Source organism: Malurus melanocephalus, unplaced genomic scaffold (genome assembly GCF_030028575.1).
Source record: "Malurus melanocephalus ecotype Western Australia unplaced genomic scaffold, MMel_1.1 scaffold_298, whole genome shotgun sequence".
Classification (NCBI taxonomy): domain Eukaryota; kingdom Metazoa; phylum Chordata; class Aves; order Passeriformes; family Maluridae; genus Malurus; species Malurus melanocephalus.
Window position 1 is genome coordinate 832856 of NW_026623530.1, and position 17800 is coordinate 850655.

General features: G+C 38.8%; 1 protein-coding gene across 1 annotated transcript in view; it reads right to left on the reverse strand.

Annotated features, from left to right (window-relative positions):
- Window positions 1-17800, reverse strand: part of UVRAG (UV radiation resistance associated) — a 90638-nt gene that overhangs the window by 40638 nt on the left and 32200 nt on the right. Inside the window, exons 7-12 of the mRNA XM_057376999.1 lie at window positions 12504-12609; window positions 9331-9457; window positions 8235-8319; window positions 7661-7748; window positions 7006-7066; window positions 4860-5025 (exon numbers count right to left, since the gene is read on the reverse strand). Of these exons, the coding sequence (XP_057232982.1) occupies window positions 4860-5025; window positions 7006-7066; window positions 7661-7748; window positions 8235-8319; window positions 9331-9457; window positions 12504-12609 (633 nt within the window). The remainder of the gene's footprint in view (window positions 1-4859; window positions 5026-7005; window positions 7067-7660; window positions 7749-8234; window positions 8320-9330; window positions 9458-12503; window positions 12610-17800) is intronic.

Below are 17800 nucleotides of genomic sequence, written 5' to 3' on the forward strand. Positions count from 1 at the left end.
AGAGTGAAAGAGAAAAAAAGGAATCTTTCTATAAATTACAAAATGCCAAGAAAACCTTTACCGTTGTTTACTGTTATCTCAGATCAACTAATGCCAAATATTCCTGCAAAAAAATGCAGAAGACTAGGTCAGGCTTCTTCCATGACTGTGTGGATCCTGCTTGYTTTTTATCTTTAAATTTGATATATATTTTTGACCTTTATAACATTGAATARCAACAAGTTCAAAATTTAAACATATGACAAAAAAAAAATAGCCCTTCCTGGAGATCAAGACAACTGTGTAATGACTTTTAAGCACTCCAGCAGCTATGCTTGCAAATGACAATGTTCTTGCTACCTTTTAAATAGAAACCTTTGTAGGCATGGTGCCATTTTCTACCCCTCATTTTTTCCCCATGAAGTATGACAATGAGGTGACCACTTTCATACTACTGCTAGTTTTCTAACCCTCCCTTAACAAATTTTGGTGGGAAGAAGGTGTACATCAGTCAGATTGTGTATACTATTTGATTTCTCTGTACTATTATTACAGAGAAATAATGTTAGTAAAACTACTTCTTGAAATTATTTCCAGTTCCAAGYTACCTACCATGTAAGTAAGACTTGAAAATCTTTTRSAMKAYMASTMSKASTKRTMKTSYAAAAGTTTAACAAAAATAATTGTTCTGAATGTGCATTTCCCTTGTCCAGATAYACAAACCGTACCAGAAAGATGACTGACCTTTAAAAAAATTCTTAGAGGAATACAGATATTTCCAAGCTGTTTATATTCAAAAATATTATGGCATGAGCAGCYACACTAACACAGGAAATGTCACAAAGTATGTGTCACTTCAGACATAACAATCCTTATTTTGCCCTAAGCTGGAARTCATTCTTTATTAAAAATCAGGAAGCAGACTAACAAGTATTAAATACAGTGCTTGAGAGACACAGTATCAGAACATAYCAGAAATAGTTTCATCTCAGCATTCTCACTATGTTGATGAGGAGGTGATGAAGTGKCAGGTTTCAGTTCCACCAAAACAGTGGCGAAGAATTTAGGTGGTTTATTCTGCAAAAATGCTTGTTCATCACTGGAGAGTGGAACACATTGCTGTCTAAATACCTTAAATTTGGGAGTTACATATCTATAGAATCATTAAGTTTCTTCGATCTTTAAAAATATCTGAAATTCAACCACTTGCCTAGCACTGCCAAGGCCACCACTAACCCCTTATCCCCAAGAGACACATCCACATGGCTTTTAAACCCCTCCAGGGATGTTGACTTCACCAGTGTACCAGACTGTACAAGGGCTGGAGAGCATTTTCAGGGAAGAAATGTTTCCTTAATATCCAACTTAAATCTTCTCTGGCACAGTTTGAGGCTGTTTCCTCTCATCCTGTCACTTGTTACCTGGAAACAGAAACTTCCATCCTCCTGTGGAGTCGTAGAGTGAAAAGGTCCCCCCGAGCTTATTTTTCTCSAGGCTGAGCTCCACCAGCTCATTCAGCCTCTCCTGGTGCTCTAGATCCTTCCACATCTCCATCCCCTTTTCTGGGCACACTCCAGCTCCTCAATGTCTTTCYTGTTGGRAGGGGCCCAGGCTCAGTGGTGCCTTACCAGTGCCCAGCACAGGACAACAGGCACTGCCCTGGGGCTGATGCCACCCCATTGCTGGTAYAGGCCAGGTGTCATCAGCCTCTKGACCACCTGGGCACCCCTGGGCTSATGTTCAGCCACTGTTGRTCAGCASCCCCAAARTCCTTCCCAGCTTTTCAGCCACTSTGCCCCRAGCCTGCAGTGCTCCATGGGGTTGTGGTGAYCTAAGGGCATGACACAGCTTTTGGCCTCATTGAACCTCACACATCTGTCCTTGWSCCAYCAATGCAGCCTGTCCAGATCCCTCTGCAGAGTCTTTCTCTGCGGGTCAACACTCCTGCCAAACACAGTSTCCTCTGCAAACTGACTCGAAGTGCACTCATTGCTTTGAAATCTTTCACAATCCAGAACTTCTGAGAATTCCTTTTTCATAYATATTGGATGCACTGTGGAGATGCTTAAAGAGACCACTGAAGAACTGAATTAAYGAGATATTTAATAAATATCAGATTCTTGCCTTAGCGTGGTAATTCAAAAAGTCATAAAAGTAGACTTAATTGAAGAAAACTTAGAGCACTTTAGTAGTACCAAAATCAGGTTTTGGAATACAAGAGGGCAACASTTATTGAGCAGATTATAAACACTAATATCTCTACAAGTACAAGGCTTACCATATACTATGTGCTACTGGTAGTCATTCTATACTTCATTCCACATGCAGTACAGTGTCCTGAAAAGTGCTAAGTTCTCACCACAGCCTCCTACTTCAAAGTCTAAATATAACAGTTACTGTAGCAGACAAAATTGAAAATCCTCAAGGTCTTCATAGAAGTGACCTGGATCATGCAACTAAACCAATCTGAAGCAGATGCAAGCATTTCCCAGAAGTTACTTACATTCTGAAAGCTTTCAAAATATTTAACCAGGAGGACTGGAGGACTGGTAAAGAAAGGAGGACTTAGAAAAACTGTTAAAGAAACTTGAAAGTGTAGTAGCACCTTTATACAGCGTAACTTTAAAAACAAACACCTGTACTTATGAATTTGCTCCTGAGCAAAAATCTCAGCTATACGCCCCAGTACACAATTTCCAGAAGCTCCTAATAAGGATCATGGGGAAACCCTGCAATCAAAACAAACAAACAAAAAACCAACCCAAAAAAAAAACCACAAAAAAAACCAAACAAGAAAAGGACAAATAAAATGTTTAACCTAGTCATAATKAAGATGCTATGTGTTATACTAAAGATCAAATATAGGGATTACCTCACTGCAATTACTCAACAATTTATGTTGGAGCTTAAATAGCCACTAAAGAACAGGTGACTGAAATAAAGCAATTCAATAATGCATGTTAACTGCTGTGTTCAATGCAATTAGGAGCAAGGGAGAAACATGAGCTGTTAGTTTAGAAACACAACTGCAATTTAAGGCATTTGAGGTTTACCTATAAAAACCAAAGACCTTAGGGTTGGTATGATTCTTTCTCCAGTGGCTGGGTAAGAGAGTATCTCCAACAGGAGCTAATCCTGAAAAAATCTTGCACAACATAGGTAAATAACCCATCAGGGATTCATATACTTAGCTAAACTTTCTCCTTTTCTGAAATCTATTGGGAAATCAAGTATTAAGTCACAAGAGTTTGGAAGGCTATAGCCTGAAGGACTAAACCTTTCAACCTGACTCAGAGAACAGGAAATCAAATTAATCTTTATACACCCACACACAGGCAGCTCTACTACTCAGAAACTTGTTTCCAAGACACAAATATTCTAGTTTGCAACCCTTCTCAAAGTAATGTACACAAAGGAGTATGACCATATGCTTTGAGAAGTACAGTGAAGCAAAACAGGTCAATGTTCTATCAAGGTACCCACAAGTGTGTTGGACAAGTTATTAAAATGGTATCAAAATTACTTTGCAATACATAATTATATAGTTGTACTTTAAGATGTCAAACAGGAAGACCTCAGCAAGTTTAAATCGTAAGGCCTTGCCTGTCCTGCCAAAAGTCACTAACCTTGAAAGAGAAATCAGACACTTTCAAGCACCCCAATCCTGTCAACTAGGCACAATAAAACCATTCCATCTTGCTTTGGATTATGAGGAATTAGTATTAAAATGTTGTAATACTTTAGCTGCATATTTATTTCCCAAGAGAAGAATTTGCGTTTTCACAGTTTCCTGTCAATAGAGCCAGCTACTTTCCACAAGTTCATTTCTCCTCAGTCATTCCTTTGCTCCTTTTTCAAACTTTTGTAGAAAAAGTTACTGGTGCWGCAAGCCCAACTGTAGCCATCCATACACACATAGGATCACAGAATCCCAGAATGGTTTGAATTGTAAGGGACTTCAAACTTGTCTCATTCCAAGCACCTGCCAGGGCAATGACACCTTCAACTACACCAGATTGCTTCAAGCCACATCCAGCCTGGCCTTGAACACTTCCAGGGATGGGGAATCCATAACCTCTCTAGGCAAACCTTGCCAGTGCCCAGAATCTGAATGGAGCAGTTGGCCTCCCATCACTGGTCAGTGTTGCATTCCTGGAGTTCAGTGGTTTCAGGCTACAAAGTAAACCTTAAACAAAAATTGCCACTATTTTCTTATTAGAGCACACAGGTGCAAAGACAGTGGGAAAACAGGCAAAGTTCCAAAATGCAGGAGAAGGCATTCAGAGAGTGAGTTTAAAGAAAGCAAGAAAGTTTCCTAGAAGGAACACAACAGTGTGGCTACATGTTCAGACAATGATTACAGAACACACTAAAAGCTCTTCATTGACTGTTCGGTTGACTTGTAGAGTTAGCAGGCTACTGTGCTTTTTCAATTGATTAAAAATCTCTGTGTTAAAAAAAACCTATTTGTTTTCTCACGCTTATCAACCACTACTCCACTGCTGGCAGCAGCTCCCCACTGAAGCTACACTTGCTATCTGCAGTTTATTCCCATAGCCAGTAGCAAAACATAAAAGGCAAGTCTTCCAAATAAAAGGCAAAACTCATGAAACACTACAAAATACTATTTAAGTTTTTCCAGCATTACTGGATGCCAAATCAAAGCCAGGTATGCGTCAACAGACCCAGAAAAACAAAGCTGAGTTACTCTCTTGCATCCCAGAATTCCAAGAAGAGAAACTCAAGGACAGTTACTGAAAGTAGTAACAAGTAACTTCAAACTCCTTGTTACCTCAGACAACCCAAAACTGTTTAAGGTGGGATTTTTTTGGTGTTATTGTTTTGAAGAAAGTACATTAGTGTATTTACAACATACTCACTCTCGCTCTTTCTCAGTCAGCTTGTCATTGATATTATCTTTGATTGTAGAACGGGAGCCCTTGTGAATGATAGGATACCTGAGTGGCACTTGCAAGAAGAAGGATATCATAGAAACCAGGTGAGCAGTATAGCCCAGGGCAACAGCRGTGCTTCCGTCATCTTTTGCTGTCAATGACAAAAGGATTCCACTATTAATTGCATCCACTGAATCGTAGTATTCATCCTTTTATTGCTCAGAGAATGACAATTAATGTAGCTCTCAGAAGTCAGAACTCCAGAATAAAAGGAGGCCTGGAGTCACTTTGGACAGCTTTAGAAGTGTTTGCACTTCACTGTGTTTGCCTCTTGTGACAAAGGCACAGAAAATGGGTGATGGCTTGCTCTCCTGCAAATTCTACTTTCAAAGCTACACTGCCTGGATGGGGGAGGGTACAGAAGAGACAAGAAAAGTGAAACAAAATTCCCAAGACAAAACTCAAGTATTAAGCTTTCTGCATTTCTGTAGATGGAGTTGACATGTGTGAATGGGATCAGTGGAAAGCTGCATTCCTCCTCAACTTTATTTACAAGTGAGATCAGTTGGAGAGACACCAACCCCAAGYGATGAACCCTGTTCTCTGTCAATACTGGAAACACTTATATTAACCTACTGTTTTAAAGTATTATTTTTTATTTAATATTTAAAGTTTCAACCATAAAGCTTCACCTGCCAGGAATACACACAGGTCTGCGATTCAAATTACATCTTTTAGCCTCTTTTCTCTATTTTTAATTCTTTTTAAGGGATACATACAGCCCAACAGTCATCCCTTCTGATGCATCCATGAAACCAGCTAAACAGAGGACCTTCAGGAAAGCTTACATGATATTCAACAACCATACTGAGCTCTATTAGAGCCTGTCATATGTAGTTAAGTTAGACCCCCTCTCAAAACGGAYTTTGTAAAAATGTTACAAATTTGCAACAAAATTGGTTTTTCATAGGTTTTTTTTTTTGATGCTTCAGACACCTAATTTTTTTTAAATTAGTATCTACTGAGTCCAAGGTAAGAACCAYACCAGACAGATGGGTTTCAAAATTAACCGCATATTTCATTAAATTGAATGCTTAGTACTTTTTCCTCCCAATACAATATTTTTAGAAACTTGCATAAAGAATTAGTCATTCTTTTGCAACAAATTAATACTGGGAAACTGAAAATGGGCCAGAAGATGGCACACCACTGATTCCKCAAKAGTTATCAAACTGAGTTCATTACCACATTTAGTGCATCCAGGAAAACAAAGTAGTAGACTGAATTTTGTCCTATTGACAAATCCATTTGTTTTAAAGATTATTCCTCCAATATGCATATTATTAGTACAAGTTAATTACTATGGGGTGGCTTTAAAGAGTTAAGACAATCAATGGAGGTTTCTGCTCAAGAAGCCAGAGTAAACAAACACTAGGGGCAAGAAACCCTCAAGAGGATTTTAATCAATTTCCAGTTAATGTTAAACGTTTGTAGATGAATGCATGCAGTTACCTGTACCCTTATACAGGCAGGCATATGATATACTTCCTTCTGGAAATATAGGATGATTGACAGTTAAAGTAGAAGGTCACTYGTAAAGTACTCCATACTGCCAGAGAAGTGTCAAACAAATACCTTGCACAAAAAACCTAAAATTTCACCAGTAACTACAGCAAACCAAACAGCAATTCATGCCTGTTGCCCCACCAAGATTTACGGACTCAAAAAAAAAATCCCCAATGGAATTTTAGGTCAGACACAAGTATTTTCCAGAATCACCGAGTTTGGAAGTCACCTCTGGGAATTGCACAGTCCTCACCTCGGCTCGAAGCACAGCAGTGTGTCCAGCTGAGTTCTGAGCATCCCCAAGGATGGAGACYCTACCACCTCTCTAAGTAACCTATTCCAGTGTTTCAATATGGAGTCTTGGAACACAAAGGTGCTTTACTAAGAGTCAACAGAAACTTCCTTTGCCTTAGCTAGGAATTAGCAATAAATAATTAATTTCTTCTAGTTTAGATCATTCTGGTCAAAAATTTGGACCCTAAGGTATTGCTACCAGTTTTCTTAATTTTAAGAAGYTTAGAAGCAGTGTTAACTGTAACAACTACATTAAGAATACAAAAGATACCTTGAAAGTCTTCAGAATTAGGAAGTTTGACTCCACAAACGAAGTAATCCTTTTGGTTATTCTGTAAATTTAAAATCAACAGTGGAAATTGAGAATGAAACAATAACATCCAGAAAACCAAAACCTGCATAAAACACAATGACAACAAAGCTAAGAAACAAACAAACAAAAACAACAAAAACAACAAACTAACCAAAAAAAAAAAAAACTAAAGTCAATTTAACTTAAGAGTGACTGACACACTATTTTAATCCACATTTCACATAGCTCAGAAAATAAATGCAACTTTTTTAAAGAGTGAAGAGCTTTATATTAATAATTTCATTATAGAAAGGATTTTTAAGCTCAATATTTTAACATGTTTCTGTGCATTCAGCTAGCCTACTGTCAGGGTTACTTTTTGTAACTGTACACAAAATGCAAAACATCCATTAAATTACAGCTATTCTATTTTTCTGTTTGAGATTGAGTAAGAGGTGCTRGCATAGGTTCCCTCCCTGTAGAGCTTGTAATCAAAGGACCAAATAAGAAAAAGCTGAAATAGAATCTCCTCTTTGCTCATCTTGTTTATCACAAAAAAAGTATGATAATTTCTTGCAGTGTCATAGAAAGTCCATTTCACATCAAGCAGATTTTTAGGATGTTGAAAACATACCAGATCAATAGGGTAGATGTAGGATAGCTCCGACAGCAACTGCTTGCATCGAATAGTCTGCTGGGCATTTGTYTTCAAAAACTGTTCTCTTTGGGCAAAGAGATTACAATACCATTATTTTCTTCAAAAGCTCCAAATAAAGCTACCAAGCTATCATATCCCTTCTACAGCTTTCTAATTATCACTTCCTATCATATGAAATGCTAGATAATGCTAGCATAATACCCAAAAATAATACAGCAAACAAAGCTAATTTTTGTTTTCAGGAGTACCATACATTRTAGACGTATTTTGACTTCAAGCATTAGGTTATTACGAAGCTATGTTACAATAAAACACACCTAAAAGTCCTATCAGAGCCTACACAAACAAACAAGCATCTGTTTTCTTCTCTAGACTTGTCACTGGTAATTATCACTTTAGATATCTACAAATTGTAGCAGGGATCTCTTAACAGAAGTTTTAGGGCAACCTGAGGAAGAATTTGATGCCAGAAGTGACATTTTCAATGGCCTATTCTCAAGCCTCTCTTTTTTTTTTTTTTCAGTTACAGAATAAACATAGGTCCTTTTACCTCTTAGAAGTGCATTCCTTTCTTAATTCCTGCAGAGATTCATTATGCTCTTCAAGTTTCTGGTATTCAGTCCCAAATGCATTTTCTAAGAAACATGAGGAATCAGAAAAAAAAATTAGTATRAAGTATTTTCTTAGCTATCCAAAGTTTTAGAAGTAGATACTGATAAAATGTTGGTAATAATCCTCTGCTTATTCTTACCCACCCATCTTCCATATTATGCTCCCAAGCTAGGAATGCCACCACAGGAGGAATACCTGTCTTCATGCACTACAAACCAGTTACCAGCCAAATACAACCCATCAGATTCCATCCTCCTTTAATACCTATTCCTCTCACAACCACATAATGCAGTTATCCACTTACGGGTTCTCAATACCTGCATAGCCAGAATAAATACATGGTAAAACCCACCGTTTTCAGTAGTGACTAGTTACTTTAGACTCAACTAAGTATTGAAAACAAAAAATTCTGCAGTAAGATCAAACATGTATGTACCTTGGCCTTRGTGACCTCCAAAGATGAAGTGATAAAGCATTTCACTATAGGAACCTTGGCCAGTAAAGGACTGTCTTGGGTTGATTTTATGATAATACTCTATTCCTATAGTCCATCTGCTTGTATGCCCAAAATGTGCTTGTGCCTTTAAATCTGACCCAGAAGAAGAGGCAGAGGCAGCTGGGAAGGCAGGGCGGGCTCAAAAGCCAGGGCTGCCACACAGGGATTTTTGTCTTCTAACACTTGAAACAGAATCCAAATCACAGGTACAGCAACTTCCCTCATGACATTATGAAGTCCCTTTATCAAGGCAATGTTTAGTGTAATACACTACAGTTCTTCTGATTTTCTCATAAAATGTCAATTAAGCAGAGATTTAAGATTGCTTTGGAGATGTGTCATAGTAAGAAGTTATTCAGAGACAAGATAASAGAAACTGCTGTCCAAAACTCAGTATAGCATGAAGCATGAAAAAATTATACCCGGCTGCAAGTTTCAGATAAAGAAAAAATATAAGCACATTAGAGCCAGACAAAAATATAAAAGAAACCAGCATTTTCATTCTGGTCATAAATTAGCCRAAGGTCTTTACACTTACCTCTGTCWAGCAAAGTACTTTTTTGCTTATGCAACAAAGCTGCTTCTTGACTAAGGGCCTTCTTCTGTCTCTCCAGTTCATTACGTAGCACCAGGATCTTCAACTGTAAACAYTCACTCTCCTTTTTCTATTGGAAGAAATACAGATTTTAAAAAAAGTAAGTTTTTCTGCACAGAAGCAGTTTCAGAGAAGAGGTGATAGAAGGGAAGGAAAAAACAGGCCAAGGCTAGCACCTGTCTGACTGARAAGTGAGTTCATAGATTACCACAGGAAACAGATACCCAAAGACTCTAATAATTTTGCTGGYTTTGGAAGGAAAACGACTCAAATGTGTGCCATGGTGCTTGTTACTCCTTGTGGGATGCATCTCCTCTCCTGAACTCAGAGTGAAAATTAAGGAGAGGTTCTTCAGCAGGACATAAAAACTGACAGCAGAGCACCATCAGCAGGAYAAGCATTCATTCCCTGGCAAAGGGTTCACCAGCTAGAAGGACAATGAGCAATAAGGAGTTATAAGTGGAAGCGGGAGTGGGAAAAAAGCTGGAGATGTTCAAGCTGCACTATTAAGAGTCAATTGCCAGCTTCAGGATGATGAGAAAAAGAGGGTACAAAGARAAGGCTGAAGAAGTGTTCAGCCTGGAAAACAGAAAAGGCTCCAGAGAGAACTTAGAGCCCCTGTCAGGGTTCCAAGAGAGCTGGAGAGGGACTTCGGAGAAGGCCCTGGAGGGACAGGATAAGGGCAAATGGCTTCCCACTGCCAGAGAACAGGATGAGATGGAATACTGGAAAGAAATTCTTGGCTTTAAGGGTGGTGAGATCCTGGCACAGGTAGCCCACAGACACTGAGGCTGCCCTGTCCCTGAAAGTGTTCAAGGCCAGGCTGGACAGGGCTTGGAGCAGCCTGATCTAATGGAAAGTCCCATGGCAGGCAGGTGGAGTAAGATAAGCTTTAAAGGTCCCTTCAAACCCAAACCAGTCCATGATTCTATGAAAAAACACACAGAGGGGAGCAGGTTACATCATTACACATGATTATACTTCAAGGATCCCCTTTTTAGAAGTTTTAGGATTTGTCCTATATCTGCTCTAATCCCATATTTTTAAAGAATCAGTTTTGRTTTTTTTCCCTTGATGCACTGTCATATGCACAGGGAAACAGCATTTCTGTTCTATCATAAGGGGTTTCTCTGTGTGTTAAGGATGGAATATCTACCATATTTAATACATACTTATGGAAAACAACTGAAGACAGATTCAAAACAGAAAAGAGAAATTACATCTCTTCAGTCCAATCATACCCCTGACAGTTCAAAGCCTGAAAGGGCCAGTCAGACTTGGTGCTGCTTCTGAGCAGGTCTTGTGTAAGTACTATCAGACACTGTCACTTCCTATAACTCTGCCAGCTCTCACTTTTTCAAGCAGTTAAATGAAGATTATGTTGCTTCAACAGTAACTGCCTGAAAATAAGTCAACTTTTGCTGAATTCTTCCTTCTGCTTCATGTTTGACTTTATTACACATGTATACTCTGCCTTGTGGGTCAAAACTGCAGCAGGAAGTATGACTGTATGTTAAGGAATGGAACTACAGTTCACATACATATAAAGGGGAACAGAAGCCCGACAAAAGCTTCCACAGTTGAACAAAGGAAAAGAAAAATAAGTAAAATAAGTAAAATAAGTAAAATAAATAAACATTTCCAACAGACCATGGCTGCTAAGAAATTTGTCTGTGGCCCCTCAATACTTTCAGGGAGTTTATAAAAAAGAGGGCGGGGACCTTTTACACAAGGAGATAGTGACAGGACAAAGTAGAGCATGTTTAAACTAAAAGAGGATTTATATTAGATGCTAGAAAGAAATTCTTCCCTGTGAGGGTGGTGAGGCYTTGGCACAGGYTGCTCAGAGAAGCTGTGACTGCCCCATTCCTGGAAGAATTCAAGGCCAGGTTTGATAGGTCTTAGAGCAGCCTAGTCTAGTGGAAGGCCTCCCTGCCCCTAGCARGGAGTAGAACTGGATGAGCTTTATTAAAGTCCCTTCCAACTAAGAACATATAAGGATTGCACGATAGTTTTGCTCTCAGATATTTAAAAACAAAAAATCTTTACAAGGAGGAATAGGGATATCCATAACTGAAAAAGATGACAGTTAAACAGTCAAGACATCAGCAGAAGGCAAAGAAGCTCTGGGTTGGAAAACTTAAAAGAGATTTTACACTTTTGGCACTCAGAGCTTGAGTGAAGAAGGTGATTTCTTCATCTACAATGTAAACCCCGTAACTAGAGAGGGTAAACAAACTCCCATTTTTTTTACAAGAGATTTTACACTTTTGGCACTCAGAGCTTACAGAAGGTGATTTCTTCATCTACAGTGTAAACCCCGTAACTAGAGAGGGTAAACAAACTCCCATTTTTTTCCATTTTGTCAAATCCTTGAACCAGTTTGACACTTTTGGAACTTAGGTGAGTATTCTCMACCCAGAATCTCCTTTACAACAATAAAGTAACTTCACACTGCAAATGTGCCCTTTCCTATGCAAGGCACCACACACATGCCAATGAGTACCAACATAATGAAGTCACCACAAATGACTCCTGTTCTGTCAACTCCTTGCTTTGMACCAAAAACTCAGCTTTTCTGAGCAGAAAGCAGAAACTAATGCCAACAGACTTTTCTGAAGGGGGGGAGAGAGCAAGCAAAACAAACTGTCAAAAGCTATTGTAAGATCTAGTACAATTTCTGCTTAAAATTATTATGTCACTTGAGTGAGAGCATTTGCATAAACTCTGTTCATCCAGTGGGAGTCAGGGTGCAAGAAGATACAGCCAGGAAACCTACCTCGCCCTAAATCTACTTCAGATTCCTGTTAAGTTTCATATAAATCATTAGAAGTTTGTTTTTCCTGAAAGACCTCTTTCATGCACTGTGCAATGTTTAGGCTTTGATAGCATGATTRTACAAAATAAAGGTAAAAATGGGATAAACAATCAATCCAAGTAACACACACAACTCAAATTCATGATACTACACAGCTCTCAGATGAGTTCCCATTTAAAACGACAGGTGTAAAGAAAGATTTCAAGTTCAAGTGTCAAAAAAACTCAAGCTTATAGTCAAGACATCAGTCAGATGCTTCAGCAAGCCCATAAAATAAGGTTTAATAAATCAAACATACCAGTTCATTCCTTGTAGATGTACATCTCAGCTTCTCTTCAATCTCCTTTCCTATTTTCTGAACAGTTACCTGAGTCTGTTTAATTGCACACTGAGCTCTGTGGAGCCTGCAAGSAGAAATTACAGCTATGATAAAGGTTCCCGACATGTGCAAACACCTCCATTACAGCAGCAGGAATGCAAACTCAGACTGTCAGCTTCCATTTCAAAACATCAAATGAGAAAGCATAAAGAGGGCAGGCTCAGATAGAATATKGAGAAGAAATTCCACCCTGTGAGGCCCTGGCACAAGGCTGCTCAAAGAAGCTGTGACTACCCCATTCTTGCAAGTGTTCAAGGCCAGGTTGGACAGGGYTTGGAGCAACCTAGTGCAGGTCTAGTGCAAGATGCCCCTGCCCATGGAGGTTGGAACTGGATGAGCTTTAAAGGTCCCACAAGCCCAAACCATCTTATGATAACTTGCATAGTTTATGAAGAAAACTGCCAAGTCTTTAAATTCAATCAAGTATCAAATCTTCTCTTCAATTGTTCAATTCAACAGYTGATCAGGCTGCAGGTGAGAGAGCAGGCATCTCATTTAAGTTAAATCAACATTAACATGAAGATAGATACACACATGCATTGTTAACACAGGCCAGCTTTAGAAAAGTACAAGTATCCTTTAGCTAGCACACAGCTACCCCAGGCATGAAACATTGAACATGAAACATTCTTCACTATCTGCCACTATGCTATGGGCACCCTTCTGTAATAAGAACATGCGTTTCTTAATTTAATCTCATTTGAAGCATGAAAAGATGATGATGATGTGTTACTGATTTTTAGCTCTGGCTTGAGAGTGAAGAGGGAAAACCAATTATTTGACATATTCATTGAAAAAAAATCAAGCAGAGGAAAATTACAGCAGAAACAGGTCTAAGAGAGACATTAACATCTTTCTTAAAATTAACATAGAGTGGAAATTAAAGCATTTATTTAAAAAAGAGAGGAGCTATACATGGAAAAAAACAGTGCCAGTAATATTAAACAAGGTCTTGTGATTTAGGACTTTCACATATTAGAACTCTAAATGAATATACTTTAGTCACCAGATACCTTTAGTTCCTTCATACTGTTGCTTCTCCTAAACACCAGTAATAGGATAATTTAAAACAAAAATCTACACCATTTTTTTGGTTTCTCTTGAGTTTCTCAAACTACTCACAGCATCAGCAGCCTCAGAGCTGGTCAGGGCAGCTGTACTCCATCCCATATCAAGCAACACAGCTCTGCTGGCTGCTGAGGGGTGGGAGTGGGCTAAGACTGCTGAGACTGCATCACCAAGGGCTTGGTCTAACATGCCTAATGAAGAACTGAGACCTCCTGRAAACCCTGATCCAACTGGGAAATACTTCTTACACCTCCCACCTTTGTGAATGCATCTTGAGGCTGTTGGCTATAGAACACATTGGTTATGCAGGTCAAAGCCAAGATCTGTCGACCATCCTGAACGTCACTCGGAGCTCTGCTGTCACATTATCCAGCAGGATCAATGTTTTTAACTTCCACACTTTCCAACCTGCCTCTTTCCAAAAGTGTGGAATATTTTCTTTCTACACACAAGAAAGCCTTACCCAAGCTAAAACTTTTAGGTAAAGAGTAATAACAGAGTGACATTTCCCTTTCCTCTTTATGCAATTCAACACKGGAAGAACATTCTCGATTTAGTCCATTAGATGATTAAGAAAAARTCTTACAAGTTTTCACAACACTCCATTTAGGCAACAAAACCTGATGGAAGGTGTTSTACTCACTGAAAGAGTATTTACAGTGAAATTGTTAGAAAGGTAATCTGCCATGTGAGTTCCTCACAGTGATTTGATCAGGACTCATTAACAGCCTACAAACTGTGTACTAAGTAAGTTTCCTACCCATGCCCAAAGGGTAAGGAACAAACATCTACTATGACTGACTTCTCAAAAAATACATACCACGGAACAGTTGTTTAATTGGGTAAATGAATATCTAAATATATATTCCTGACATATAAAACCTCTATACAAAGCAATTCAGCRATAAAATCTGGTTTTAATAAGAAATGGATTTATTTTTAAGTCAAGCATCATTTCTTGCGCTATAAAAAGCCCTACAGTTAAACTTGGCTGCCTTGATGCCAAATAGRGCAATTTACACTGCCAGGCAGAAAAATTACTGATACTGGTTGACTCAATCCAAGTACATCCACTGTTGTTCTAAGAACTTTAAAATGGTAACATGACCACATCCAAAGTTRAGTCTTCTAAGATTAAAATTTTAGGGACTTCATGTCACAAAACCAGCAACTATCAACAGAAATCTTTTTTCTCAGCCAAAAATAGCCACCACGTGGAAATCTTTGATCATCCAACAAGAGGGATACAAAATAAACCATTAGAACACCAGCATGGAAATGTTGTCCATCACTTCTGCACCCAGTAGACTTTGGTGGAAACAATTATGATTGCATTAACAGAGATCAGCAAGCTGAGGCCATAAATCTGGATTAAAATTATACAGAATGAACAGAGAGAAACTTCAACCTGAATTGACCGCATCTTGTTTCTATTTCTAGGCCAAATGCAGGTCCCACGCTACAGCTTAAAGTCAGCACAAGCTGCACTTTGTGCACAATCCTGCTTGGTTTAGTAACTGCCAGTGATAAGCCAACTGATGGCATGACCAATGTATTATCAGCCAACGTGGGATTCTTCCTACAATGTTCAAGACTTGATTTTTTAATACATATGTTATTAAAATTAGCATTTCCATAGCACTTTCAAAGYTAATTGAGGGCTTCAAGAGGCCACTGGCCTGCTACCAAATTTCCTCCAGCAACTGGCAAAGCCAAGCCAGTTACAGTAGAAACTTTAGCTTTTTTAAACGGACAGTGTCATCATCTGTGTCTGCAGCAGCTCACAGCAACTGTAAGCTAGCAGCAGAGCAATTTCAACATGAAGTGTGACAGATTCACTGCTGCTGCTGAGGCCCTGAGAGCTGCTGTGTGATTGTCCAACATCAGGCCAGTTCCATGCTGCTGCCTGGGAAAGAACCAGAAAGCAAWGCAGACATTAAAATTCCTGAGCACYCTAAGACTGAYTGGAGGTGGAGATCCACGAGGYTGCTGTTCTAATTCCATTCCCMTATCACCTGCTTTCTGAGAAGGGGGAGATACAAAAGACACAAAAAACTCTCTCTTCCTTTGAAAGTTTAGAAGATACATTTGGATCTTTGGATTTGGATACATTAAAAGCACAATCCATGTATTGTGAACTGAGACCAACAAAAACTAGCAGGACTAGCACACAAAATTTCAACATCTCTCCTCTTCAATGGCTAGATCCCAAGTTCCTGAAATAGAGGTTATTTGGGTTATTTCTTCAAGGCTTTTCAAGTCTGACATCAAACTGTATTCCTCAACAACTACCAGCACCACCCCACCAGCCCCAAAAACCCACCAACAATCCACTTTGTACCTTGGCTGTAGGATTAGAAACCATTCTAGCAGATGTTGCCAAGTTTTGGACTTCTTGACCATTACAGGATTTCTTTGCCATAATGTCCTTGTCTTGTTTGCAAAATTAATCAGTTTTCCTTACTTCCCAGGACTGAACATGCAGTGGTCTAACATTACSTGACATTACAACTTGGGAACGTAATGTAACAACACATTCACTCTGTCTAACCCTGCAGTAAGTTTGAAGGTTTAGCTGGAGCACTTTCCTTTAAGACAGGCTGCAGTATCCTGGTCCCTCTTGGTCTTGCATTAGTCCAGTTATTTACTAGTTTGTATAACAAGTTCAYTCCTGGCTGCAATCTCTAAAAAACTGAAAGCTGGAGTATAGTGAGAATTGTGCYAATTAAGCTAACATATGCTTGTATTTACATTAATGAAAGAGTCTCAGACAGCTGATATACGATTTTGCAGTTCYATCACCTAATCCACAAAACTATCTTCTTCTATCAGACAAGTCTGGATTTGTCATGTACAGAGCTTTAAGCCATAAATACATTAATTAATTAGAGAAGTCACATACTACAGCTCCTTCTCACAAGATAAATAAATGCCTCTGGTCTTACTTGCCAGAACAACCTCAGTTTACAGCAAGATTAAATTTAAACTGAGAATTACTACAAGGGATTTAGAAAATAGAATGGAACACTTCTGGCAGTGAGATGTAGGGTCCTGGAAGTAAAGAACCCAAACCTATTACTAAAGAAAAAAAATAATGCAAGACTCTCCTACTACACTCAAAACCAGGAATGCTCACTACTCTGTATCAGTCCACAAATTAGATTTTGGAGAGTGCCAGCCAGCTACAACATTTTTTTATAACCTCTTAAACCATCATTGGCTACATCTGCTCTCCCACAAGAAAAAACTTCAAATTTATAATCATATACTCCCTTCCCAAATACCTCAGAAACCTATGCCTACAATTTGTCAAAAGCAGATGTAGGGCAAGAGAAGACAGCAGGGAGAAGAAAAGAATAAAATGCAAGTCTGACTTAGTCATTTATGACGTTAAACCTCTGTAAGAGCCAGCGCTGTAAGAACTCACACAAGATGCTGCTCTTGCAGCAGAGATAACTTTCTATCATTCTTTCTAAGAGTTCTGAGTCCTACACATGTACATCACTTACATGTAAGCCTTATGCTTACRTAAGGCTACATTTGAGCCTCGCACATGTAAGACTGAAAACATAAAATAACCAATCCATGTGGATTTGTGGACTGCAACATTGAATGCTTTGRGCTATCTGGAAAGAGAAGTAAAGGGAAAAACATCTATCAAACAGGCACAGGGCAGGTTCTGGACTCCARTGTGAGGAATATTTTAAAAACCAGCTAGGATATAGATCCCCTTCAATACTCACAGGGTATGAACGGAAGAGCAGAGCCTTAAAGTGAAACTCAAACAATTTTCCCAAGAAAGGAATCAATGAAACCTGAAATCTCTCTAGTCCTCTAATTCCAGTTCACAGATTTAACTTCAGTTGAACAGATAGATTTATGGATTGATGCTTTTTTATTCCAAGAACAGACGTGCCAAATAACCATGGAAGTTTCTTTTTGTTCTTCCGCAGTTTGTGATTACAGAAACCTTGCTGCCAAGGCACACAAAATCATATTCAAGACACTGTATTTAGCAGAAAGGGAAATTAGATGCTAATCAAATTTCCAAAGTGCATAAACATGTCAAGATGACTCCAACCAGGTGGACAGTGACATCAGGAGACTCCAACTGCCTTTTCCTAACAAATCTTCATAGAAATTTAAAT